The sequence below is a fragment of the Saimiri boliviensis genome, chromosome 11 (genome assembly GCF_048565385.1).
Source record: "Saimiri boliviensis isolate mSaiBol1 chromosome 11, mSaiBol1.pri, whole genome shotgun sequence".
In the NCBI taxonomy this organism is placed as follows: Eukaryota; Metazoa; Chordata; class Mammalia; order Primates; family Cebidae; genus Saimiri; species Saimiri boliviensis.
This window is the reverse complement of record NC_133459.1, coordinates 27,072,810-27,094,567: the sequence shown is the minus strand read 5'-3', so window position 1 is coordinate 27,094,567 and position 21,758 is coordinate 27,072,810. Positions and strand designations below refer to the sequence as shown.

The window sequence follows — 21,758 nt, the reverse complement described above, 5'->3', positions numbered from 1 at the left end:
AGTTTGAGACGCATTATTCTAGAGAGTAGCATACTGAACATGAAAAAAAAAAACAATTTACTCTCAAAGCTTTAATGGAGGTGAGGAAAGAACAGAAATGCCATTTACTAAGGAAAATGCAGGTGATACTCACCAAATGGATCTTCCATGCCACTATTAACCAGTTTAGGGTGGTGAGATATTGCTTCTAAAAAGAGAAAAAGATAAATGATACACTTAATACATGTAGTCCATCACCTTTTATACTTAAAAAAAAAAAAAACCAAAACCTAATTCAGTAACATCGATTATAGTTTAAAAGTGGATCATTATAGAAATGCACAAATTATTAAATGACGGGTTTTTTTTTTTTTTTTTTTTGAGACAGGATCTCCCTTTGTTGCCCAGAGTGGATTTTAACTCTTGGGCTTAAGTGATCCTCCCATGTCAGCCTCTGAGGATTACAAGTACCTGCCACTGCACTGGGCTGGGAGTTATTTTAAGGGAATTGAGATACAGATGCACAATACTAAACTATCATAAAACATTTAAATATTTTAAAACTAATTTTTGTCTTAAAATATATTATTCTCAGTTTCCTCAAATAAGTTCCCTTTCCAATCCTCATTTTGAATTTACTAGAGTATAAGAAAAAAGGTAAGTTTTTTTGTAAGAAAAATACAACACCTGAGAAAGGGCATGGAGCACATCTCTGAGGAAGGGAATTGGTTTTTGCCTAAGGAAAATGGAAGTTATTTTAGACACAGGAGAATGGTTCAGTAAGCTGTAAGTTTATAAGTATAAAAATAAAACAAAAAATATTTCAAAAGAAAGTTGACTAAGTATAATACACAACCTCCTGCACTCCCAATCAAGACAAATGTCAAATCTGCCCTATCCAGCTTCCTACTCCTCCCATGGTTTTTATCCTAACGTCATTCCCTAACTGTCTAAATACTAAACTCCAATTCAGAGCCTGCTTTTATAGATCACAACATACTGACAGTTGGTGCCAGGAATGACTAGAGAAACTTGGGAGTAAGATGCGGTTACAGAGTTGAATCACTAGCATACTAGAAAGCAATGAGGATCCTACTGCTGGTGGTAGGTGTAACATGGATAATTTCTGGCATAAGGTCCTGGTCTAGTTCTTAAACTTCCACTAGTGATGAACAGTGCTATCTATCTAGTTGATTAGATGTGTCAGGTACTTGAAAAGTGCTATGGTTTGAATGTCCCTCCAAAACTCACGTTGAATTTTTTTTTTTTCCAGACAGGGTCTCACTCTGCCACCCAAGCTGGAGCACAGTGGCCCAATCATGGCTCCCTGCAGTCTCAACCTCCTGGAGTCAAGTGATCCTCTAACCTCAATCTCCTGAGAAGCTGGGACTACAGGTGCATGAAAACACAGCTGGCTAATTTTTTTTTTTTTGAGACAGAGTTTCCCTCTTGTTACCCAGGCTGGAGTGCAATGGCACGATCTCGGCTCACCACAACCTCCGTCTCCTGGGTTCAGGCAATTCTCCTGCCTCAGCCTCCTGAGTAGCTGGGATTACAGGCACGCGCCACCATGCCCAGCTAATTTTTTGTATTTTTAGTAGAGACGGGGTTTCACCATGTTGACCAGGATGGTCTCGATCTCTTGACCTCATGATCCACCCACCTCGGCCTCCCAAAGTGCTGGGATTACAGGCGTGAGCTACCACGCCCAGCCCAGCTGGCTAATTTTTAAAAATTTGTTGTAGGGATGATGTCTCACAATGTTGTCCAGCTGGTCTTGAATTCCTGAGCTCAAGCAGTCCTCCTGCCTTGGCCTCCAAATGTGCTGGGATTACAGGTGTGAGCCATCATGCCCAGTCTTGTGCTGAAATTGAATTGCCATGGTGATGGTATTAAGAGATGGGACTGCTGAGGCAGGAGGATTGTTTGAGCCCAGGAATTTGAGATCAGCCTGGGCAACATAACAAGATCCCATCCCTACAAAATTTTTTTTAAAGAAGCCAGGAGTGGTGACACATGCCTATATTTCCAGCTACTTGGGAGCATGAGGCAGGAGAATCTCTTGAGCCCAGAAGTTTGAGGCCACAGTGAGCCATGATTACACTTCTGCACTCCAGCCTGGGTGACAGACCAAACCCCTGGGGGGCGGTGGGGGAGAGGGAGATGGGACCATTAACAAGTGATTTGGCTCTGCCCTCATGAGTGGATTAAATTATCAGGACAGTGGGCTTGTTATAAAAGCAAGTTCAGCACCCCCTTGTTCTCTTGAGCTCTCTTGCCCTTCTGCCATTGGATGACACTGCAAGAAGGTGCTTGCCACATGGAGGACCCATAGACCTTAGACTTCTCAGCCTTTAAAACTGTAAGAAATACATTTATTTTCTTTATAAATTACTCAGTCTATGGTATTGTTACAGTAACACAAAATGGACTAAGACAAACAGTAAGGAGAAAACTATAATGACAATGGGGTTGAATGGCTATTGCTAAATTCAATTGGTGCTCTAGAAAAAGAGAGAGACTAACAGCCAATGGTGAATGTCACAGGGCCTCATTGGTAACTTATAAGCAGGCTCTTTCCTCTTGCAGCAGGAGGACAAAACAGTTGAAGACTAGGCCCAGGAGGTAATTATCATAGTAGCTCAACTCCAAAGAAAGTTGATTCAGCCAAGGGAGGTATGTTATATCAATTTCATTCCCCTAATACAGGGGATGAAGACATCTGAGTTGATGCCCCTACAAAAATCTCAAATGCCCAGATACTGTTTCCAGGTGTACCCAAACTTTTTACACAGGGGCCAGTTCACTGTCCCTCAGACCGTTGGAGGGCCGCCACATACTGTGCTCCTCTCACTGACCACCAATGAAAGAGGTGCCCCTTCCTGAAGTGCGGTGGGGGGCCGGATAAATGGCCTCAGAGGGCCGCAGTTTGGGGACGCCTGGTTTAACCCCAAGATTGCAAAAGTAGCCCACTCACCCTTTAAGAACTAGTGCCCTTCTCTTGCAGAATGATAATGCAGAAGCCTCCTCATGCTACTCCCCAAAAAACAATGCCCCTCAGGATCTGCCACCATTATCTCCTATCTATTGACCACTCCTCTTAGCAGGCCTTTAACTTGCAGTAAGTGGGTCACAGCACAAACCAATACAGATGTGCTGGGCCTGGAAGGTCAGAAAGGAACTGTAACTGCAAGACCTATCCAGCATGTACTGGAAACATCCAGAGAAGTACACATGTGACCAAATTCTGAGGGTCCTTGAACAAATAAGCACTTGAACAGAATATAAGATTGAGAAGGGAGAGGTTATCAACCACTCTTTAGAGATACAGGATTCAACACCCTGCCAAAAAACTCAGCATAGGGTGTGAACTTACTACTGGGATGGTTTCTAGATGCTGGAAGTATACAATGTCCCATGCTAGCAAAGTTGCAATATAAGACTGCAGTGGCAGACAGAGGAGGAAGGGATTAAAAGGCTTAGTGAAGTAGGCATGCTGACAAGGATGCATTACATCTGGGCATAAAACCCATCAAATGATTATGTTCCTTGGACAGGATGGGAGGGTGCCATAAGAAATGTGCTGGTGAGGGGGTACTGGCATCATTAAGAAGTTCACTAGTTTTCCTTCAAAGGAGAGGTTGTTATAAAACTAAGCTCAGGCCAGGCGTGGTGGCTCACACCTGTAATCCCAGCATTTTGGGAGGCCAAAGCAGGCAGATTACATAAGGCCAAGAATTCAAGACCAGCCTGGCCATCATGGTGAAACCCTGTCTCTTACTGAAAATACAAAAATTAACCAGGTGTGGTGGTGCACCACTGCAATCCCAGCCATCTGGGTGGCTGAGGCATGAGAATCACTTGAAACTGGGAGGCAGAGGTTACAGTGAGCCGAGATCTGGCCACTGCCCTGTAGCGTGAGCAACAAAGTGAGACTATCTAAAAAAAAAACAAAAACAAACAAACAAACAAACAAAAAAACCTAGGCTCACTGATAGCAATACAATAGCCATGACAGGACCCTGAAAGGAGACCAAGTCACAGTACTTCCGGTGGATACAGTTACCATAAGGATCACCAAGATCAGACTGGCAATCAAATATGACTCACAGATTTATGGAGACAGCTAATAGAACACGATGTCACTGGCGGCAAAACAGATGAGCAGCCTGTAAGAGCACTACTCTATCTGTAACATCAAAATAAATGAAAGTTAAAAGATCAGGATTCTGAGGGCAGTCATCCCAATAAAAAAATCAAGATCCCATGTCCAATTTCTATAATTAAGTCTACTTCACATCCTAAACCCATTAATTGAAGGAGGCCAGGTACTTAGGGGAAAGGAACCTGCAACACCAAAGTATAACAATTCCCTGAAAAATCTGTGGGACTGAGAGACTTAAACAATATAGGTCTCAGGGATTCTGGTGCTTAGAATGTCTCTGTACCTGAAGTTTAACACTCTGCAGTCACCATCTTGAAATTCTTATATCTATAAATTCTCTAAGTCTGATGGGAAAATGAAGCATGTGTTCAGGGGGCTGGTGCCTTAGCCCACATAAGGCCTGACTTCTGCTATCTCCCCAGGAAGGGCTCTTGGCCAACCACTGCACACCCTCTGGCCCCATTCCTTCCCTTTGTGTGTTAGCAGTGCCATAGTGCTTCGGAGGGCAATTCCAAAGGGACCTCTTGCCCACTCCCAAGTGAGCATGCAAATTAGAAAGTTGCTCTTCCTATGGCTATTTACTCAGGTAACTATAAACTGAGGAAAGGAGAACACTTTCATGTTTTGAGGACAGACAAGTTGGCACTGATACTGGAGTCTGAAGTGTCATCATGGGTTTATAAGGATCATGAAATAAATGGGATCCTGGCCAAGAACCAGCTCATAGTGGATTTCCTAAGTTTGTGGACCCTCCTGGAGGTTATTCCCTGGTCAGTGAATGTTAAATTGGAATAGACATCCTTGGGGCTGAGTGTGGTGGTTCATGCCTGAAATCCCAGCACTTTGGGAGGCCGAGGTGGATGGATCACCTGAGTTCAGGAGTTTGAGATCAGCCTGGGCAACATGGTGAATCTCCATCTCTACTAAAAATACAAAAATTAGCTGGACATGGTGGCCTGCACCTGTAGTCCCAGCTATTCAGGAGGCTCAGGTATGAGAATTGCTTGAACCTGGGAGGTGGAGGTTGCAGTCAGCTGAGACCATGCCACTGAGCTACAGCCTGGGCAACAGAGTAAGATTCGGTCTTAAAAAAAACCAAAAACAAAACAAAAAAAACCACCATCAAAAAAGTGATAAGGCAACCCACAGAATGGGAGAAAATTTTTGCAAATCATCTATCTGATAAGGAACCTATATCTAAAATATATAAAGAAAACTAACTCAACAAAAAGACAACCCAACTTAAAAATGGGCAAAGGATGTATATAAACATTTCTTAATAGAAGATGTACAGTCAGGTACATTAAAAGATCTTCAACATCTTTAGCCCTGTGGGAAATGCAAATCATGTCACAAGGAGATAACACTTCACACCCGTTATGATGGCTATAATAAATAAGAAAGATAATAACAACTGTTGAGAGCTAAACCAGGAACACATGGATACTAGCGGGGGGGAACAACAGACACTGGGGCCTGCTTGACAGTGGAGGGTGAGAGGATCAGAAAAAATACCTATCAGGTACTATGGTTATTACAGGGATGACTAAATTATCTGTACACCAAACCCGTGTGACACACACTTTACCTATATAACAAACCTGGATGTGTACTCCTGAACCTACAATAAAAGTTAAATAAATACATAACAAGTATTAGGAAAGATGTAGAGAAACTGGAGCCATAATACACTGCTGGTGAGAATGCAAAATGATGTAGCAGAGGAAGAGTAACAGTTCTCCAAACAGTAAAACAGAGTTTACCATATGATCTACTCCTAGGTATATATCCAAGAGAAATAAAAACATATGTCCATACAAAACCTTGTACACAAGCCAGGCGCAGTGGCTTATGCCTGTAATCCCAGCACTTTGGGAGGCCAAGGCGGGTAGATTACTTGAGGTCAGGAGTTCAAGACCAGCCTATCCAACATGGTGAAACCCCATCTCTACAAAAAATACAAAAATTGCTCAGGCGTGGTGGCATGCGCCTGTAATCCTAGCTACTCAGGAGGCTGAGGCAGGAAAATCACTTGAACCCAGGAGGCAGAGGTTGCAGTGACCCAAGACGGCGCCACTGTACCTCTGCCTGGGGACAGAGTAAGATTTAGTCTCAAAAACAAACAAATGAAAAACTTGTACACAAATGTTCATAGCAGCATTATTCATAATAGCTAAAAAGTGAAAAACAATGTTTATCCACTGATCACTGGATAAACAAAATGAATACAATGGAACATTGAGCAATAAAAAGAAATGAAATAGTGACACATGTTATAACATGGATAAACGTTTAAAACACACGAAATGAAAGAGGCTAATCACAAAGGGCCACACAGTGTATGATTCCACTTACATGAAATGTCCATGATAGGTAAGCCTATAGAGACAGAAAGTTGCAGTAGCCTATGTCAGAGGTGCGTGGGGAGGAGATTAGAGAGTGACAGCTAAGGGGAACGGTCTTCTTGGGAGTAATTAAAGTGTTCTAAAATTGGTTAGAGGCAGGGCGCGGTGGCTCACGCCTGCAATCCCAGCACTTTGGGAGGCCGAGGCGGGTGGATCACGAGGTCAAGAGATCGAGACCATCCTGGTCAACATGGTGAAACCCCGTCTCTACTAAAAATACTAAAAATTAGCTGGGCATGGTGGCGTGTGCCTGTAATCCCAGCTACTCAGGAGGCTGAGGCAGGAGAATTGCCTGAACCCAGGAGGCGGAGGTTGCGGTGAGCCGAGATCGCACCATTGCACTCCAGCCTGGGCAACAAGAGCAAAACTCCGTCTCAAAAAAAAAAAAAAAAAAAAAAAAATTAGCTGGGCATGGTGGCACACGCCTGTAGTCCCAGCCACTAGGGAAGCTGAGGCAGGAGAATTGCTTGAACCCAGGAGGTGGAGGTTGCGGTGAGCCGAGATTGTGCCATTGCACTCCAGCCTGGGTAACAAGAGTGAAACCCCGTCTCAAAAAAAAATAATAATAAATAAATAAAATAAAATTGATTAGAGTGATGGTTGTACAACCTGCAAATATATTAAAAGCCAGAGTTGTGTACTTTAAACTATAAAGTAACTGTAAATTGCATAGAGTTTAAATTATATCTCAAAAATATATATATTTTTTTAAGTAGTAGATCTGAGCAACACCAGGGTATACTGTGGTAGCATGCTGTTGTACTGGCTGGATCCCCCATTAAGGAATAATGGGACTGCTGCTGGCAGACAGCCTATAACTGTCAATCCCTTCAGGAATTGCCTCAGATATGAAGAGCTAACTCAAGGAAGGTCATATCCTTCTCAGGGGTCCACATCCAATCAAGGCCAGGGTGTAACCCCAGCCATTACAGCACACAAAAGACAACCCTAATAGGTCATTTTAGTGCCAGAGCCCCTATGGGGTCCACTAAGGCTCCTGTTGGATCTCTATTGCCGCTTGACTTCTCCCTCTGCCCAAATACTGCTGTTCCTGTCCCCTCCCTTCCATGGGTGTTGATCCCAAGAGCACTTCCTAATAAACATTCTTCAGGCTGAACTATCAGAGTCTGCCTCAAAGAAAACCCAATCTAGGACAGTACTCTTTTAAGCATAGGACTTTGCTGACAGTTTGCCAGCCATGTGATACTTTCCCATTACAATATTAAGCTATCTAAATCACAGATCACAATTTTCCAATACCACATGGTCCTCTGACATGTTCCAAGGGACTCTTATAAACCTCTAATTTCTCTATTATATTATACTGAACTCTTCCAAACCCACAGTATTCATTTACTTTTTTTGATTAATGTTCTTATAATATCAATCCTAGGGGATGATCCTACATTTGTGATGGAAAGTTTTCATTAACAAAATATCCCTGTTCTTTCAGAATCACAAACGAAGGATGCCTTGCTAGAAAAATCCTATGTAGTTTTTGCAGAGGAGAAGCCTACTTTGTGTCTCTACTAACTTGATGCCTGTGCAAGACAGAAATATTCCGACAGCCTCTGTAACCACCAGTAAACAGATGATGCTCAAACATATACATATTTTCAGTCCAGATCTCTCTCAGAAGCTCAAGGTAAAAGCCAAAGTCCTTTCAACACCTTCTAATGCCCTAAGACAAAGGTCACATACTCCCATCATGTTCAAGTACTCTCCTCCTTCCTCACTAAACTCCAGGCAGATGAACCTCCTTGCTGCTCCTTCGATGTGCCAGGCATGCTGAGGCCCTCTGCACTGGAATATCCCTCCCTCCATATTCATTTCTCAATTCTTTTAGGTCTTTGCTCAAATGTTAACTTCTCAGTTAAGCCTTCTTCATCACCCTACTTTAAACTGCAATCACCAAGACCACTCCACCTCAGCTTTACCTCTTTCCAGGTTTCTATTTCTCAAAGTATTTATTCTAATATACTACATATTTACTTTTTAATTTTATAATCTCTTCTCACTAAAATATAAGCTCTTTCAGGACAGGCATTTTGGCTGTTTTCCTCCACTGCTATCTCCAACACTTAAAATAGCTCCTATAAAATAGCAAGTGCTCAGTAACTATTTTTTCAATGAATGAGATCCAAATTCACATGTCCAACTCACTCAACATCTCCACTTAGATATCTACAAACCTATGTTCAACATGCACAACTCATTATTTACCTTCTACTTAACCTTACTCCTTCCTCTTCCTGCAGCTAATGGTTGCTAATGGTAGCCACAGCCTTAGTGGTGATATCATAGGTATATGAGAAATCTAAAATATACTATCCTCTTCCCAGCTTTAATGGAACTCTTCAAATATATCAATTCCTCAACTTGGTAACTGTGGCTAGGTCAAATTAGCGAAAGCAACACAGAAGCATGTACTATAGGGTAGAAACTTGATATTAAAAGCAAAAATTATTTTTTTTCTCAACTACCCTAATAATAGCTTCATTCCTTGTTTCATTTTGAATGTCCAGGATAGTCTCAGGTTGTACAAACAAATATAAATGAATTTACTAAGATGGAAACCATCAAGTATGAAATAATTTTCTGCCTTTTCTATTCCTTTCTGGGAAATTGCTGTAATGCTAGATCCTTGTTCTTCAGAATAACCTTCTCCCTCCTGAGAAAGCTTAACAAGTCAGGCAAAAATCAAAAATAAAAATTTACTGCTTGAGAGAACTTACATGATCTTTCATGGGACAAATCAGCACAAGTTAGTTTCAAATATTAATCACACACAAACTTGTTACTGATTTTGGTCACAAAAGATAATATTGCAGAATAATTTAATCTTCTTGTCTTTGTGGATTCAAGTGGTATTAACAATACTCATCTTCAATGAGAATCTCATGAAATGGCATTTGTTATAAAATAAAACAGTAAGAAATGGGCTGTGCCTGGCATATAGTGGGCAGGGCATGCTTAAAGCTCACCCCATTCCTCAATTTCAGTTCTAAAACAAAAAAGGCAGATTTTGATTCTATCATGATTCTAAGTCTGGTCAAAATACACAATGTCTAAAAACACCATCACAATAATGAAACCTAATTTACATGGGCAGAGAGAGAACAACTAAAGTGTTATTTCCATATTTCCTTGGACTTGATTCAAAAGCATATCATGGTCAGGCGTGGTGGCTCATGCCTGTAATCCCAGCACTTTGGGAGGCCAAGGCAGGTGAATTACCTGAGGTCGGGAGTTTGAGACCAGCCTGGCCAACATGGTGAAACCCTGTCTCTATTTAAAAAAAAAAAAAAAAATTAGCTGGGCGTGGTGGTACATGCCTGTAGTTCCAGCTACTCAGGAGGCTGAGGCAGGAGAATCACTTGAACCTGGGAGGTGGAGGTTGCAGTGAGCTAAGATTGCGCCATTGCACACTGCAGCCTTGACACCAAGTACAAAACTCCATCTCAAAAAAAAAAAAGCACATCACTAGAGAAAAATTAAGAAAGTAATGAGGTATCATCTATTCTTCTAGAATGACCTTCAGATGCTACTAAGTTAATATAAGGAGTAAATACTGTAATCTACATGCATCTTTATTTAATCTGTCACCAATTTACTCCTTTCTCTGGAAATCTGGAAGCACAGAAAATCTCTACATTTCCCTAAAATAACCTCCTTTGCTATTTCTAAACTATTTTTGTTACTACTTAGCAGAGAAATTTAGTAGCTACACATAAAAGCAGTTAATAAAGACCTTCAATTGTTTTTGCCTATCACAAAGAAAATGAAACATTATACAGAGATTTACAATCATGTTCTTAGTAAGGATGGAGTTTTACAAATGGAAAAGCCTGTCCAAAAGAAAAAGTTATGCTTAAGAAAAGTTTGTTTTTAAGCACAAATATCCAACATCTAACATATTACTGAAGGGTAAAGACATAAAAACGAAATTAATTTCTCCTTTGAAGAAAAACTGTCTTCCTCCTCTTTTTTAAAGATAGTAGTTCTGTTACCACTAAAAAGCATGAATCAGCTCTTTAAAACAGAGGTGTGGCTTATTGATAAGCAAAACCATTGAGTGCTAATACAAATTATCTCAGAAAATAACACTAGTGAGTTACAAAGGACATTACTTTCAGAAAACATGCATAAGCTCAGAAACGGCAATTCATCATCATCACTGATTATGACAAAATCAATAACCACCAAAAAAACCCCGTATTTGTTTCTGGCACTGTATGTATCACATTTTGAGGAAATCCCAAACACAAAACAGTTTTAAAAGAGGGCCAGGTTCGGGCGCAGTGACTCACGCCTATAATCCCAGCACTTTTGGAGGCTGAGGTGGGTGGATCACCTGAGGTTGGAAGTTCGAGACCAGCCTGACCAACATGGAGAAACCCCATTATCTACTAAAAATACAAAATTAGCCAGGTGTGGTGGCACATGCCTGCAATCCTAGCTACTTGGGAGGCTGAGGCAGGATAATTGCTTGAATCCAGGAGGCAGAGGTTGCGGTGAGCCAAGATCTTGCCATTGCACTCTAGCCTGGGCAACAAGAGTGAAACTCTGTCTCAAAAAAGAAAAAAAAAAAAAAAAAGCCAGGTTAGGTAGATCACATGTGTAACCCTAGTGCTTTTGGAGGTCAAGGCAAGAAGATTACTTGAGGCCAGGAGCTTGAGACCAGCCTAGGTCAAGATCCCATCTCTATAAAAATAATTCTTTTTTAATTAGGGCACATAAGTTGTCCCAGCTACTCAGGATAACACAGGAGGATTCCTTCCCTTTCCCTCCCTCCCTCCTTCCTTCCTTCTCTCTCCTTCTTTCCTTTTCTTTCCTTCCCTCCCTTTCTCCCTCCCTCCCTCCCTTCCTTCCTGTTAGAAATACACATTAACAATTAAAAAGTATAGTAAATTCATAAACCAGTAATATAGCCATTTACTATCATTATCAAGTATTATATACTATACATAATCGTATTTCCTTCGCCCTTTCTTTCTTCCTTCCTTCCTTTTCTTCTCTTTTTAACTTTTTTTTTTTTTTGAGACGGAGTTTCGCTCTTGTTACCCAGGCTGGAGTGCAATGGCGCGATCTCGGCTCACCACAACCTCCGCCTCCTGGGTTCAGGCAATTCTCCTGCCTCAGCCTCCTGAGTAGCTGGGATTACAGGCATGCACCACCATGCCCAGCTAATTTTTTTTTTTTTTTGTATTTTTTTTTTTAGTAGAGACGGGGTTTCACCATGTTGACCAGGATGGTCTCGATCTCTTGACCTCGTGATCCACCCGCCTCGGCCTCCCAAAGTGCTGGGATTACAGGCGTGAGCCACCACGCCCAGCTCTTTTTAAATTTTTAAACCTTTTTGTCAAAAACTAAGATGCTAACACATTAGCCTAGGCTTCTACAGGGACAGGATCACGAATATCACTGCATTCCATCTCTACATCTTGCCCTGCTGAAAGGTCCTCAGGGGTATTAACGGGCATGGAGCTGTCACCTCACAGTGCCTTCTTCTGGAATACCTCCTGAAAGACCTGCCAGAGGCTGTTTCACAGTTAACTTAAAAAAAAAAAAAAAAAGGCCAGGTGAGGTGGCTCACACCTGTAATCAAAGCACTTTGGGAGGCCAAGGTAAGCAAACTGCTTGAGCCAAGGAGTTCAGGACCAGCGTGGACAACATGGCAAAAGCCTGTCTCTTAGGGGGAGAAAAAAAATTAGCTAGTGTGGTGGTGCGTGCCCACAGTCCCAGCTACTTGGAAGGCTGAGGTGGGAGGATTACCTGAGCCTCGGGGGCCAAGGCTGCAGTGAGCCCTGATCGTGCCACTGCACTCCAGCCTGGGCAACAGAGTGAGACCCTGTCTCAAAAATAAAATAAAATAAAATTTTGTGTGTGTGTGTGTGTTTAGTAGCCGGATGCAGTGGCTCACACCTGTAATCCCAGCACTTTGGGAGGCCAAGGCAGAAGGATCATGAGGTCAGGAGTTTGAGACCAGCCTGGCCAATACAGTGAAACCCTGTCTCTACTAAAAATACAAAAATGAGCTGGCATGGTGGCGTGCGCCTGTAATCCCAGTTACTTGGGAGGCTGAGATTACACCACTGCACTCCAGCCTGGGTGACAGAGTAAGACTCTGTCTCAAAAAAATAAATAAATAAAAATTAAAAGTATAGTAAAGGCTGGGTGTGGTGGCTCATGCCTGTAATCCCAGCACTTTGGGAGGCCTAGGCAGGCAGTTCATGAGGTCAGGAGATTGAGACTAGTCTGACCAACATGGTGAAACCCCATCTCTACAAAAAAAAAAAGTATAGTAATATAATAATTTATTATCAAGTATTATATACTACACATAATTAATAAACTCTTTTTTTTTGAGACGGAGTCTTGCTCTGTCGCCTAGGCTGGAGTGCAATGGCATGATCTCAGCTCAGTGCAACCTCTGCCTCCTGGGTTTAAGCAATTCTCCTGCCTCAGCCTCCCAAGTAGCTTCGACTACAGGCACATGCCACAACATCCAGCTAATTTTTGTATTTTTAGTAGAGACGGGGTTTCACCAGGTTGGCCAGGATGGTCTTTATCTCCTGACCTGTGATCCACCTGCCTCAGCCTCCCAAAGTGCTGAGATTACAGGCGTGAGCTACTGTGCCCCGCCTACTATACATAATCATATGTGTTACAGTTTTATGACTGCCAGCACAGGTTTGTTTACTACAGCATTACCACAAACATAATGCATTGTGTATGACATCATGATGGCTATGTCACCAGCAACAGGAATTTTTCAGCTTCATTTTAATCTTACAAGACCACTATCATATATGAAGTCCAGCACTGATGGAAGTGTTATACAGTGCATTTCATTTAATGGAATGAGCCTACTATAGTGGTCTGCATTTACCAAGAAATTAGTGTTGCCATAGTGGAAGGATGAACCCCTCTCCCAAGCATATAAAGATGTTGTCCCAGAAGTCTTATCTCTTACCTAATTTTATTTAAGAAGGTAAAGTATATAAAAGATTGTTAGTAAAATTCCCAATCTTATTGGTATCACCAATGGGTTAAAAGAGATTGTGCCATATTTTGGTTTTTAACTGACAAATAAAACTTGTATATAGTTATGGTGTATAAAATGACATTTTGAAATACAGTAGCCCCTTCTTATCCTTGGGGGACACATTCCAACTCCCCCTGTGGATAAGTCAATGGACAGTATCAAATCCAACTGCACTCAATCAAAGCACGCTCTTGTTCATGTCTCCCACCAACACATTTAGTGTCTTTTCCATCTTCACCAGGAACTTATCGTGCACTGTGACTGCAACTTCTACAATGTGAAATACAACAGAAAAACTAGCATGATTTTCTTTTTTCTTCTTCACAATTTCACAGATAGAAAATTAATTCTTTCGAATGTCATATGCAGGGTTCATAAAAAACAATAAAAAAAGGCCGAGCGCGGTGGCTCAAGCCTGTAATCCCAGCATTTTGGGAGGCCGAGGCGGGTGGATCACGAGGTCGAGAGATCGAGACCAACCTGGTCAACATGGTGAAACCCTGTCTCTACTAAAAATACAAAAAATTAGCTGGGCATGGTGGTGCGTGCCTATAATCCCAGCTACTCAGGAGGCTGAGGCAGGAGAACTGCCTGAACCCAGGAGACGGAAGTTGCAGTGAGCCGAGATCACGCCATTGCACTCCAGCCTGGGTAACAAGAACGAAACTCCGTCTCAAAAAAAATAAATAAATAAAATAAAATAAGAAAACTCATTTTTACTATAGATTTTAGCAATCCTGGCATAAATTTTTTTTTTTTCCTTAGTAAGTCTAAAACTTTCATATTTTTGCTTAAAGGATGCACTCAGTAGTTTCTCGGCTGGGCATGGTGGCTCACACTTGCAATCCTAGCACTTTGGAAGGCCAAGGTAGAGGGGATCACTTGAGCCCAGGAGTTCAAGATCAGCCTGGGCAACATGGCAAAACCCCATCTTCACAAAAAAATACAAAAATTAGCCAGGAATGGTGATGCACACATATAATCCCAGCTCCTCTGGAGGCTGTGGTGCAAGGATTGTTTGAGCCCAGGAGGTGGAGGTTGCAGTGAGCTATGATGGGGCCCCTGAACTCCAGTCTGGGCAACAAAGCAAGAGTCTGTCTCAAAAATAAATAAATAATCCTTGTTATATCCAAATTGCCAGCGTCATTACTCTTGTACTTTGGGACCATTATTAAGTAAAATAAAGCTAACATGAACATGAACACTGCAATAGTCTGAGTCAATCTGAAAACCAAGTCTGCTACTAAAGGGCATGTAGCATATTCAGTATAGAGTATTCATGTAGTGTATTCAGTATGGAGACACTGAGCAAAGTGTCTTCGCACTGCTTATTTTGTGCTTATTTCACAAAATAAGCAGGATGGCAAGAAAGAGTTCATCACACTATTCAGAATGGCGTGCTATTTAAAACTATGAATTGTCTGTTGCTGGAATTTCTTTTTCAGGTCTTAAGACCATGGCTGATCTTGGGTAACTAAAACCACAGAAAGCAAAACTGTAGATTAGGGGGGAACTACTGTGTAAACTGTGGAATGGCTAAATCAAACTAATTAACATATCACATACTTAAGTTTTTTGTGGTGAGAACACTTAAAGTCTCTCAGCAATTTTCAAGTATAGAATACATTTTTATTAACTAAGGTGCGCATGTTGTACAACAGATTTCTTGTATTTTTCTAACAGAAATTTTATATCCTTTGACCAACACCTCCCCAATCTCCTCCCCTACCCAAGCTCCTGGTAACCACTATTCTATTCTCTGCTTCTGTGAGTTTGACTTTTTAATTTTATTATTTTAATTTATTCTTTTTTTTTTTTTTAATTGAGACAGAGTCTCACTCTGTCACCCAGGCTGGAGTGCAGTGGTGCAATCTCAGCTCACTGCAACCTCCGCCTCCTGGGTTCAAAAGATTCTCCCACCTTAGCTTCCCAAGCAGCTGGAACTACAGGCGTGTGCCACCACACCAGACTAATTTTTTTTTTTTTTTTGAGGCAGAGTCTCACTTTGTCCCCCACGCTGGAGTGCAATGGCTCTATCTCAGCTCACTGCAACATCCACCTCCCAGTTTCAAGTGATTCTCCTGCCTCACCCTCCAAAGTGGCCAGGATTATAGGCATGTGCCACCGAGCCTGGGTAATTTTTTATATTTTTAGTATTTTCACTGTGTTAGCCAGGAGGGTCTAAATCTGACCTTGTGATCCGCCTGCCTTGGCCTCTCAAAATCAGTCAGGCCTTTTCTCTTTCTTTTTTTTTTTAAGCTGAAGTTTTGCTCTTGTTGAGTGCAATGCAGGGTCTCAGCTCACTGCAACCTCCGCCTCCCGGGTTCAAGCGATTCTCTTGCCTCAGCCTTACGAGTAGCTGAAATTACAGGCATCCACCACCACACTCGACTAATTTTTGTATTTTTAATAGAGATGGGTTTCACCATCGTGGCCAGGCTGGTCTTAAACTCCTGAAATCGTGATCCACTGGCCCCAGCCTCCCAAAGTGCTGGGATTACAGGCATGAACCACTGTGCCTGTCGTATTTTATTTTGTTTTTGAGACAGGGTCTCATGTTGCCCAGGCTGAAAATCAGTGGCACAATTATGGCTCACTACAGCCTCAACCTCCCTGGGCTCAGGTGAGATCTTCCCACCTCAGCCTCCCAAATAACTGGGACTACAGATGCACACACTGCACCCAGCTAATCTTTGTATTTTTTGTAGAGATGGGGTCTCACCATGATGCCCAGGACAGTCTCAAACTCCTGGGCTCAAGCAATCCGCCTGGCCCGTCTACCAAAGTGCTGTGTTACAGGCTTGAGCCACTTGCAACCAGCCTGGAATTTTTTTTTTTTTTTTTTAGATGGAATCTCTCTCTGTCACCTAGCCTGGAGTGCAGTGGTGTGATCTTGGCTCACTGCAACCTCCACCTCCTGGGTTCAAGTGATTCTCCTGCCTCAGCCTCCTGAGTAGCTGGGATTACAGGCATGCACCACCATGTGCGGCTAATGCTTTTGTATTTTCAGTAGAGACAGCGTTTCACCATGTTGGCCAGGCTGGTCTCAAACTCCTGACCTCAGGTGATCTACCTGCCTCCCAAAGTGGCTGGATTATAGATGTGAGCCATCATGCCCAGCCCCAGCCTGGAATTTTTATTAGAATTATATTCTGTAATACTAAAAGCCTTGGTCTATAGTTTACCCAACAGATTATTTAATGCTGTGGTTGCTAATGGTAGCCACGGCCTTGGTGGCATTAACATAGGTATATAAGAATTGGAAAATTAGGAGGCTGAGGCAGGAGAATTGCCTGAACCCAGGAGGTGGAGGTTGCGGTGAGCCGAGATTGCGCCATTGCACTCCAGCCTGGGTAACAAGAGCAAAACTCTGTCTCAAAAAAAAAAAAAAGAATTGGAAAATTGAGTTTGACTCTTTTAGATTCCATATCTAAGTAAAAGCATGCAGCCAGACATGGTAGCACCGCCTGTAGTCCCACCTACTCAAAAGGCTAAGGCAGGAAGATCACTTGATGCCAGAAGGGATTTCACGGCTATAGTGTGTTATAACTGTACGTGGGAAGAGCCACTGTGCTCCAGCCTGGGCAACACAGCAGCGAAAGACCCTGTCTGAAACAATAAAATAAGAACATGCAGTATTTGTCTGTCTGTGCCTGGCTGACTTCACTAAACATAATACCCTCTAAGTTCATCCATGTTGTCCCAAATGACAAGATTCCCTTTCTTTTTCAAGGCTGAATAGTATTTCACTGTACATACATACCACATTTTCTTTATCCATTCATCTATGGATGGTCACTTACACTGATTCTGTATTTTGGCTCCTGTGAATAATGCTGCAATGAACACGAGAGTACAGATACCTCTTCAACATACTGATTTCATTTCCTTTGAATATATACCCAGTAGTGTGATTGCTGAATCATATGATAATCCTATTTTCAGGTTTTTAAAGGAATCTCCATACCATTTTCCATAGAACAGCAGTGTATAGGCCAGGCGTGGTGGCTCACACCTGTAAACCCAGCACTTTGGGAGGCCAAGGCAGGTGGATCATGAGGTCAAGAGATCAAGACCATCCTGATCAACATGGTGAAATGCCATCTCTACTAAATATACAAAAATTAGCTGGGTGTGGTGGTATGCGCCTGTAGTCCCAGCTACTTGGGAGGTGGAGGCAGGAGAATCACTTGAACCCAGGAGGCAGAGGTTGCAGGGAGCTGAGATCACGCCACTGCACTCCAGGCTGGTGACGGAGTGAGACTGTGTCTCAAAAAAAAAAAAACAGTGTACAAATTTACATTTCCACCAACAGTGCATGAGAGTTCCCTTTTCTCCACATCCTCGCCAACATCTGTTACATTTGTTATTGTGTTCTTTTCCTTTTATTTGACATTTTTTTCTTCACCAATATGGTATCCCACAGATTTTTCATTTTTCCAATAAATGCCATTCTAACAGGTATGAGGCAATATTTCATTGTGGTTTTAATTTGGATCTTCCAGAGGATTAGTGATACTGAACACGTTTTCATATACCTATTGGCCATTTATAGGTCTTCTTTTGAGAAATGTCTATTCAGCTCCTTTGCTTACTGTAATATGGGATTGTTTCCTTGCTGTTGTTCAAGTTCCTTATAACTTTACATATTAACTTCTAATTATAAGTACAGTTTACAAATATTTTCTCCCATTCTGTGCACTGTCTCTTCACTCTGTTGTTTCCTTTGCTGTGGGAAGCTTTTTAGTTTGATGTAATCCCCTCTATTTGCTTTTGTTGCCTGTGCTTTTGGGGTCATTATCAAAAAATCATTGCCTAGACCAATGTCATGGAAGCTTTCTCTTATGTTTTCTTCTAGTAGTTTTACAGTTTCAGGTCTTACATTTTAAGTCCTTAATCCATTTGAGTTGATTTTTTAAGATGGTGAGAGAAATGAGTCTAATTTCATTCTTCTGCAAGTGGATATCCAGTTTTCCCAACACCATTTACTGAAGAGACTGATTGTCCTTTCTCCGTTGCATGTTCCTGGCATCTTTGTCAAAAATCAATTGACCATACCTACATGGATTTGTTTCTGGATTCCCTAGTCTATTCAATTGGTCTACATCTCTGTTTTCATGGCAGATCCATGCTGTTTCACTACAGTTTTGTAGTATATTTTGAAATAAGGCAGTATGATGCCTCCAGCTTATTCTTTTTGCTCACAATTGCTTTGACTATTCAGGGTTTTTTTTGTGGTTCCATATGAATTTTAGGATTATGTGACATTGGCTGGGCATGGTGACTCATGCCTGTAAACCCAGCACTTTGGGAGGCTGGGGCAGGTGGATCATGAGGTCAGGAGTTCAAGACGAACCTGGCCAAGATGGAGAAACCCCGTCTCTACTAAAAATACAAAAATTAGCCGGGCATGGTGGCATGTGCCTGTAATCCCAGGCTAAGGTGGAGAATTGCTTAAACCCAGGAGACAGAGGTTGCAGTGAGCTGAGATTGCACCACTGCACTACAGCCTGGGCGACAAGAGTGAGACTCCATCTCAAAAAAAAAAAAAAAAAGAAGAAAGGAAAAGAAAAGAAAAAAAAGATTATGCCACATCTTTTTTTTTTTTCTTTTTGAGACAGAGTCTCACTCTATTGCCCAGGCTGCAGTACAATGAAACCATCACAGCTTACTGGATCCTCTGTCTCCTGGCTCAGGTGATCTTTCTGCCTTAGGGTCCCAAACAGCTGAGACTATAGGCCCATGTCAAATTAGAAATCAAGACTAAGAAATTCACTTAAAACCAGCTGGGTGCTGTGGCTCACACCTGTAATCCCAGCACTTTGGGAGGCCAAGGTGGACAGAATGCCTGAGCTCAGGAGTTCGAGACTAGCTTGGGCAATACGGTGAAACACTTTCTCTGCTAAAATACAAAAAATTAGCCAAGTGTGGTGGCGTGTGCCTGTAGTTCCAGCTACTCGGGAGGCTGAGGCAAGAGAATTGCTTGAACCCAGGAGATGGAGGCTGCAGTGAGCTGGAAACGCACCACTGCCCTCCAGCCCGAGTGAGCCATCTCCCAGGAAAAAAAAAAAAAGAAAGACAGAAAGAAAGAAAGAAAGAAAGAAAGAAATTCACTTGAAGCCATACGATTACATGGAAATTGAATAACATTTTATTATGTTATTTATGCTCCTGAATAACTATTTTTTTTTTTTTTGAGACGTGGTCTTGCTCTGTTGCCCAGGCTGGAGTGCAGTGGCATCATCTTGGCTCACTGCAACCTCTGCTTCCAGGTTCAAACAATTCTCCTGTCTCAGCCTCCCAAGAAGCTGGAACTATAGGCATTCACCACCATGACCGACTAATTTTTGAATTTTAGTAGAGATGGGGTTTCACCATGTTGGCCAGGCTGGTCTCAAACCTCAGGTGATCCACCTGCCTCAGCCTACCAAAGTGCTGATAATATAAGTGTGAGCCACTGTGCCTGGCCCTGAATGACTTTTGAGTAAATAATGAAATTAAGGCAGAAATCAAGAAGTTCTTTGAAACTAATGAAAACAAAGATGTGTCATACCAGAATCTCTGGGACACAGCTAAGGCATTGTTAAAAGGGATATTTATAGCACTGAATCCCTATATTAAAAAGTTACAAAGACCTCAATTTAACAACATAACATCATAACTAAAAGAACTAGATAACGAAGAGCAAACCAGTCACAAAGCTAGCAGAAGTGAACAAATAACTAGTTTCAGAGCTGAACTGAAGGAGATTGAGACGCTGAAAAACCTTACATCCCTGGGATGTAAGACTGGCTTAACATATGCAAATTAATATAATTCATCACATAAAAATAACTAAAGACAAAAAAATATGATTATCTCAACAGATGCAGAAAAGGCTTTTGATAAAATTCAATACCACTTCATGTTAAAAATTCAATAAAGTATTTAAGGACATCCAAATAAGAAGAGAGGAAGTCAAACTATCCTTGTTTGTAGACGGCATGATCTGATATCCAGAAAACCCCATAGTCTCAGCACAAAAGCTCCTTAAGCTGATAAACAACTTCAGCAAAATCTCAGGATACAAAATCAATGTGAAAAATCACTAACATCCCTATACATCAACAACAGTCAAGCTGAGCACCAAATCAGGAACACAAACCCGTTCACAGTTGCTACACACACACAAATACCTAGGAGTACAGCTAACCAGGGAGGTGAAAGATCTCTACAAGGAGAACTGTAAAACACTGCTCAAAGAAATCAGTGATGACACAAACAAATGGAAAAACATTCCATGCCTATGGATAGGAAGAATTAATATTGTTAAAATGGCCATATTGCCCAAATAAATTTATAGATTCCATGCTATCTTATTGAACTACTATTGACATTCTTCAAAAAACTAGAAAAAAATTTTTTAAATTCATATAGAATCAAAAAAGAGACCAAACAGCCAAGGAAATCCTAAGCAAAAAGAATAAAGCTGGAGGCATCATGCTATCCAGAATCAAAATATATTACAGTGCTACAGTAACCAAAACAGCATGGTACTGGTACAAAAAAAGACACACAAGGCTGGGCACGGTGGCTCATGCCTATAATCCCAGCACTTTGGGAGGCCGAGGCGGGTGGATCATGAGGTCAAGAGATCGAGACCATCCTGGTCAACATAGTGAAACCCTGTCCCTACTAAAAATACAAAAAATTAGCTGGGCATGGTGGCATGTGCCTGTAATCCCAGCTACTCAGGAGGCTGAGGCAGGAGAATTGCCTGAACCCAGGAGGTGGAGGCTGTGGTGAGCCGAGATCATGCCATTGCACTCCAGCCTGGGTAGCAAGAGGGAAACTCCATCTCAAAAAAACAAAAACAAAAACAAAAAAAGACACAAAGATCAATGGAACACAATAGAGAACTCAGAAATAAGGCGACACATCTACAACTATCTGATCTTTGACAAACCAGACAAAAACAGGTAATGAGGAATTCCCCATTCAATAAATGGTGCAGGAGGCCAGGCATGGTGGTTCACACCTGTAATCCCAACTTTGTTGTTGTTTGTTTTTTGTTTTGAGACGAAGTCTTGCTCGCTCGCCCAGGCTGGAGTCCAGAGGCGTGATCTTGGCCTTCACCACCTGAATTCCAACACTTTGGGAAGCCGACGTGGGTGGATCACTT

At 41.8% G+C, this 21,758-nt stretch overlaps 1 protein-coding gene across 12 annotated transcripts in view; it reads right to left on the bottom strand.

Moving 5' to 3' along the window:
* PHACTR4 (phosphatase and actin regulator 4) overlaps positions 1 to 21,758 on the bottom strand; it is a 124,137-nt gene that overhangs the window by 88,766 nt on the left and 13,613 nt on the right. For all 12 annotated transcript variants that reach the window (XM_074380363.1, XM_074380364.1, XM_039473900.2 and 9 more), the window contains one exon: positions 134 to 187. In XM_074380363.1, the coding sequence (XP_074236464.1) occupies positions 134 to 149 (16 nt within the window). In that variant the 5' untranslated portion in view covers positions 150 to 187. The remainder of the gene's footprint in view (positions 1 to 133; positions 188 to 21,758) is intronic.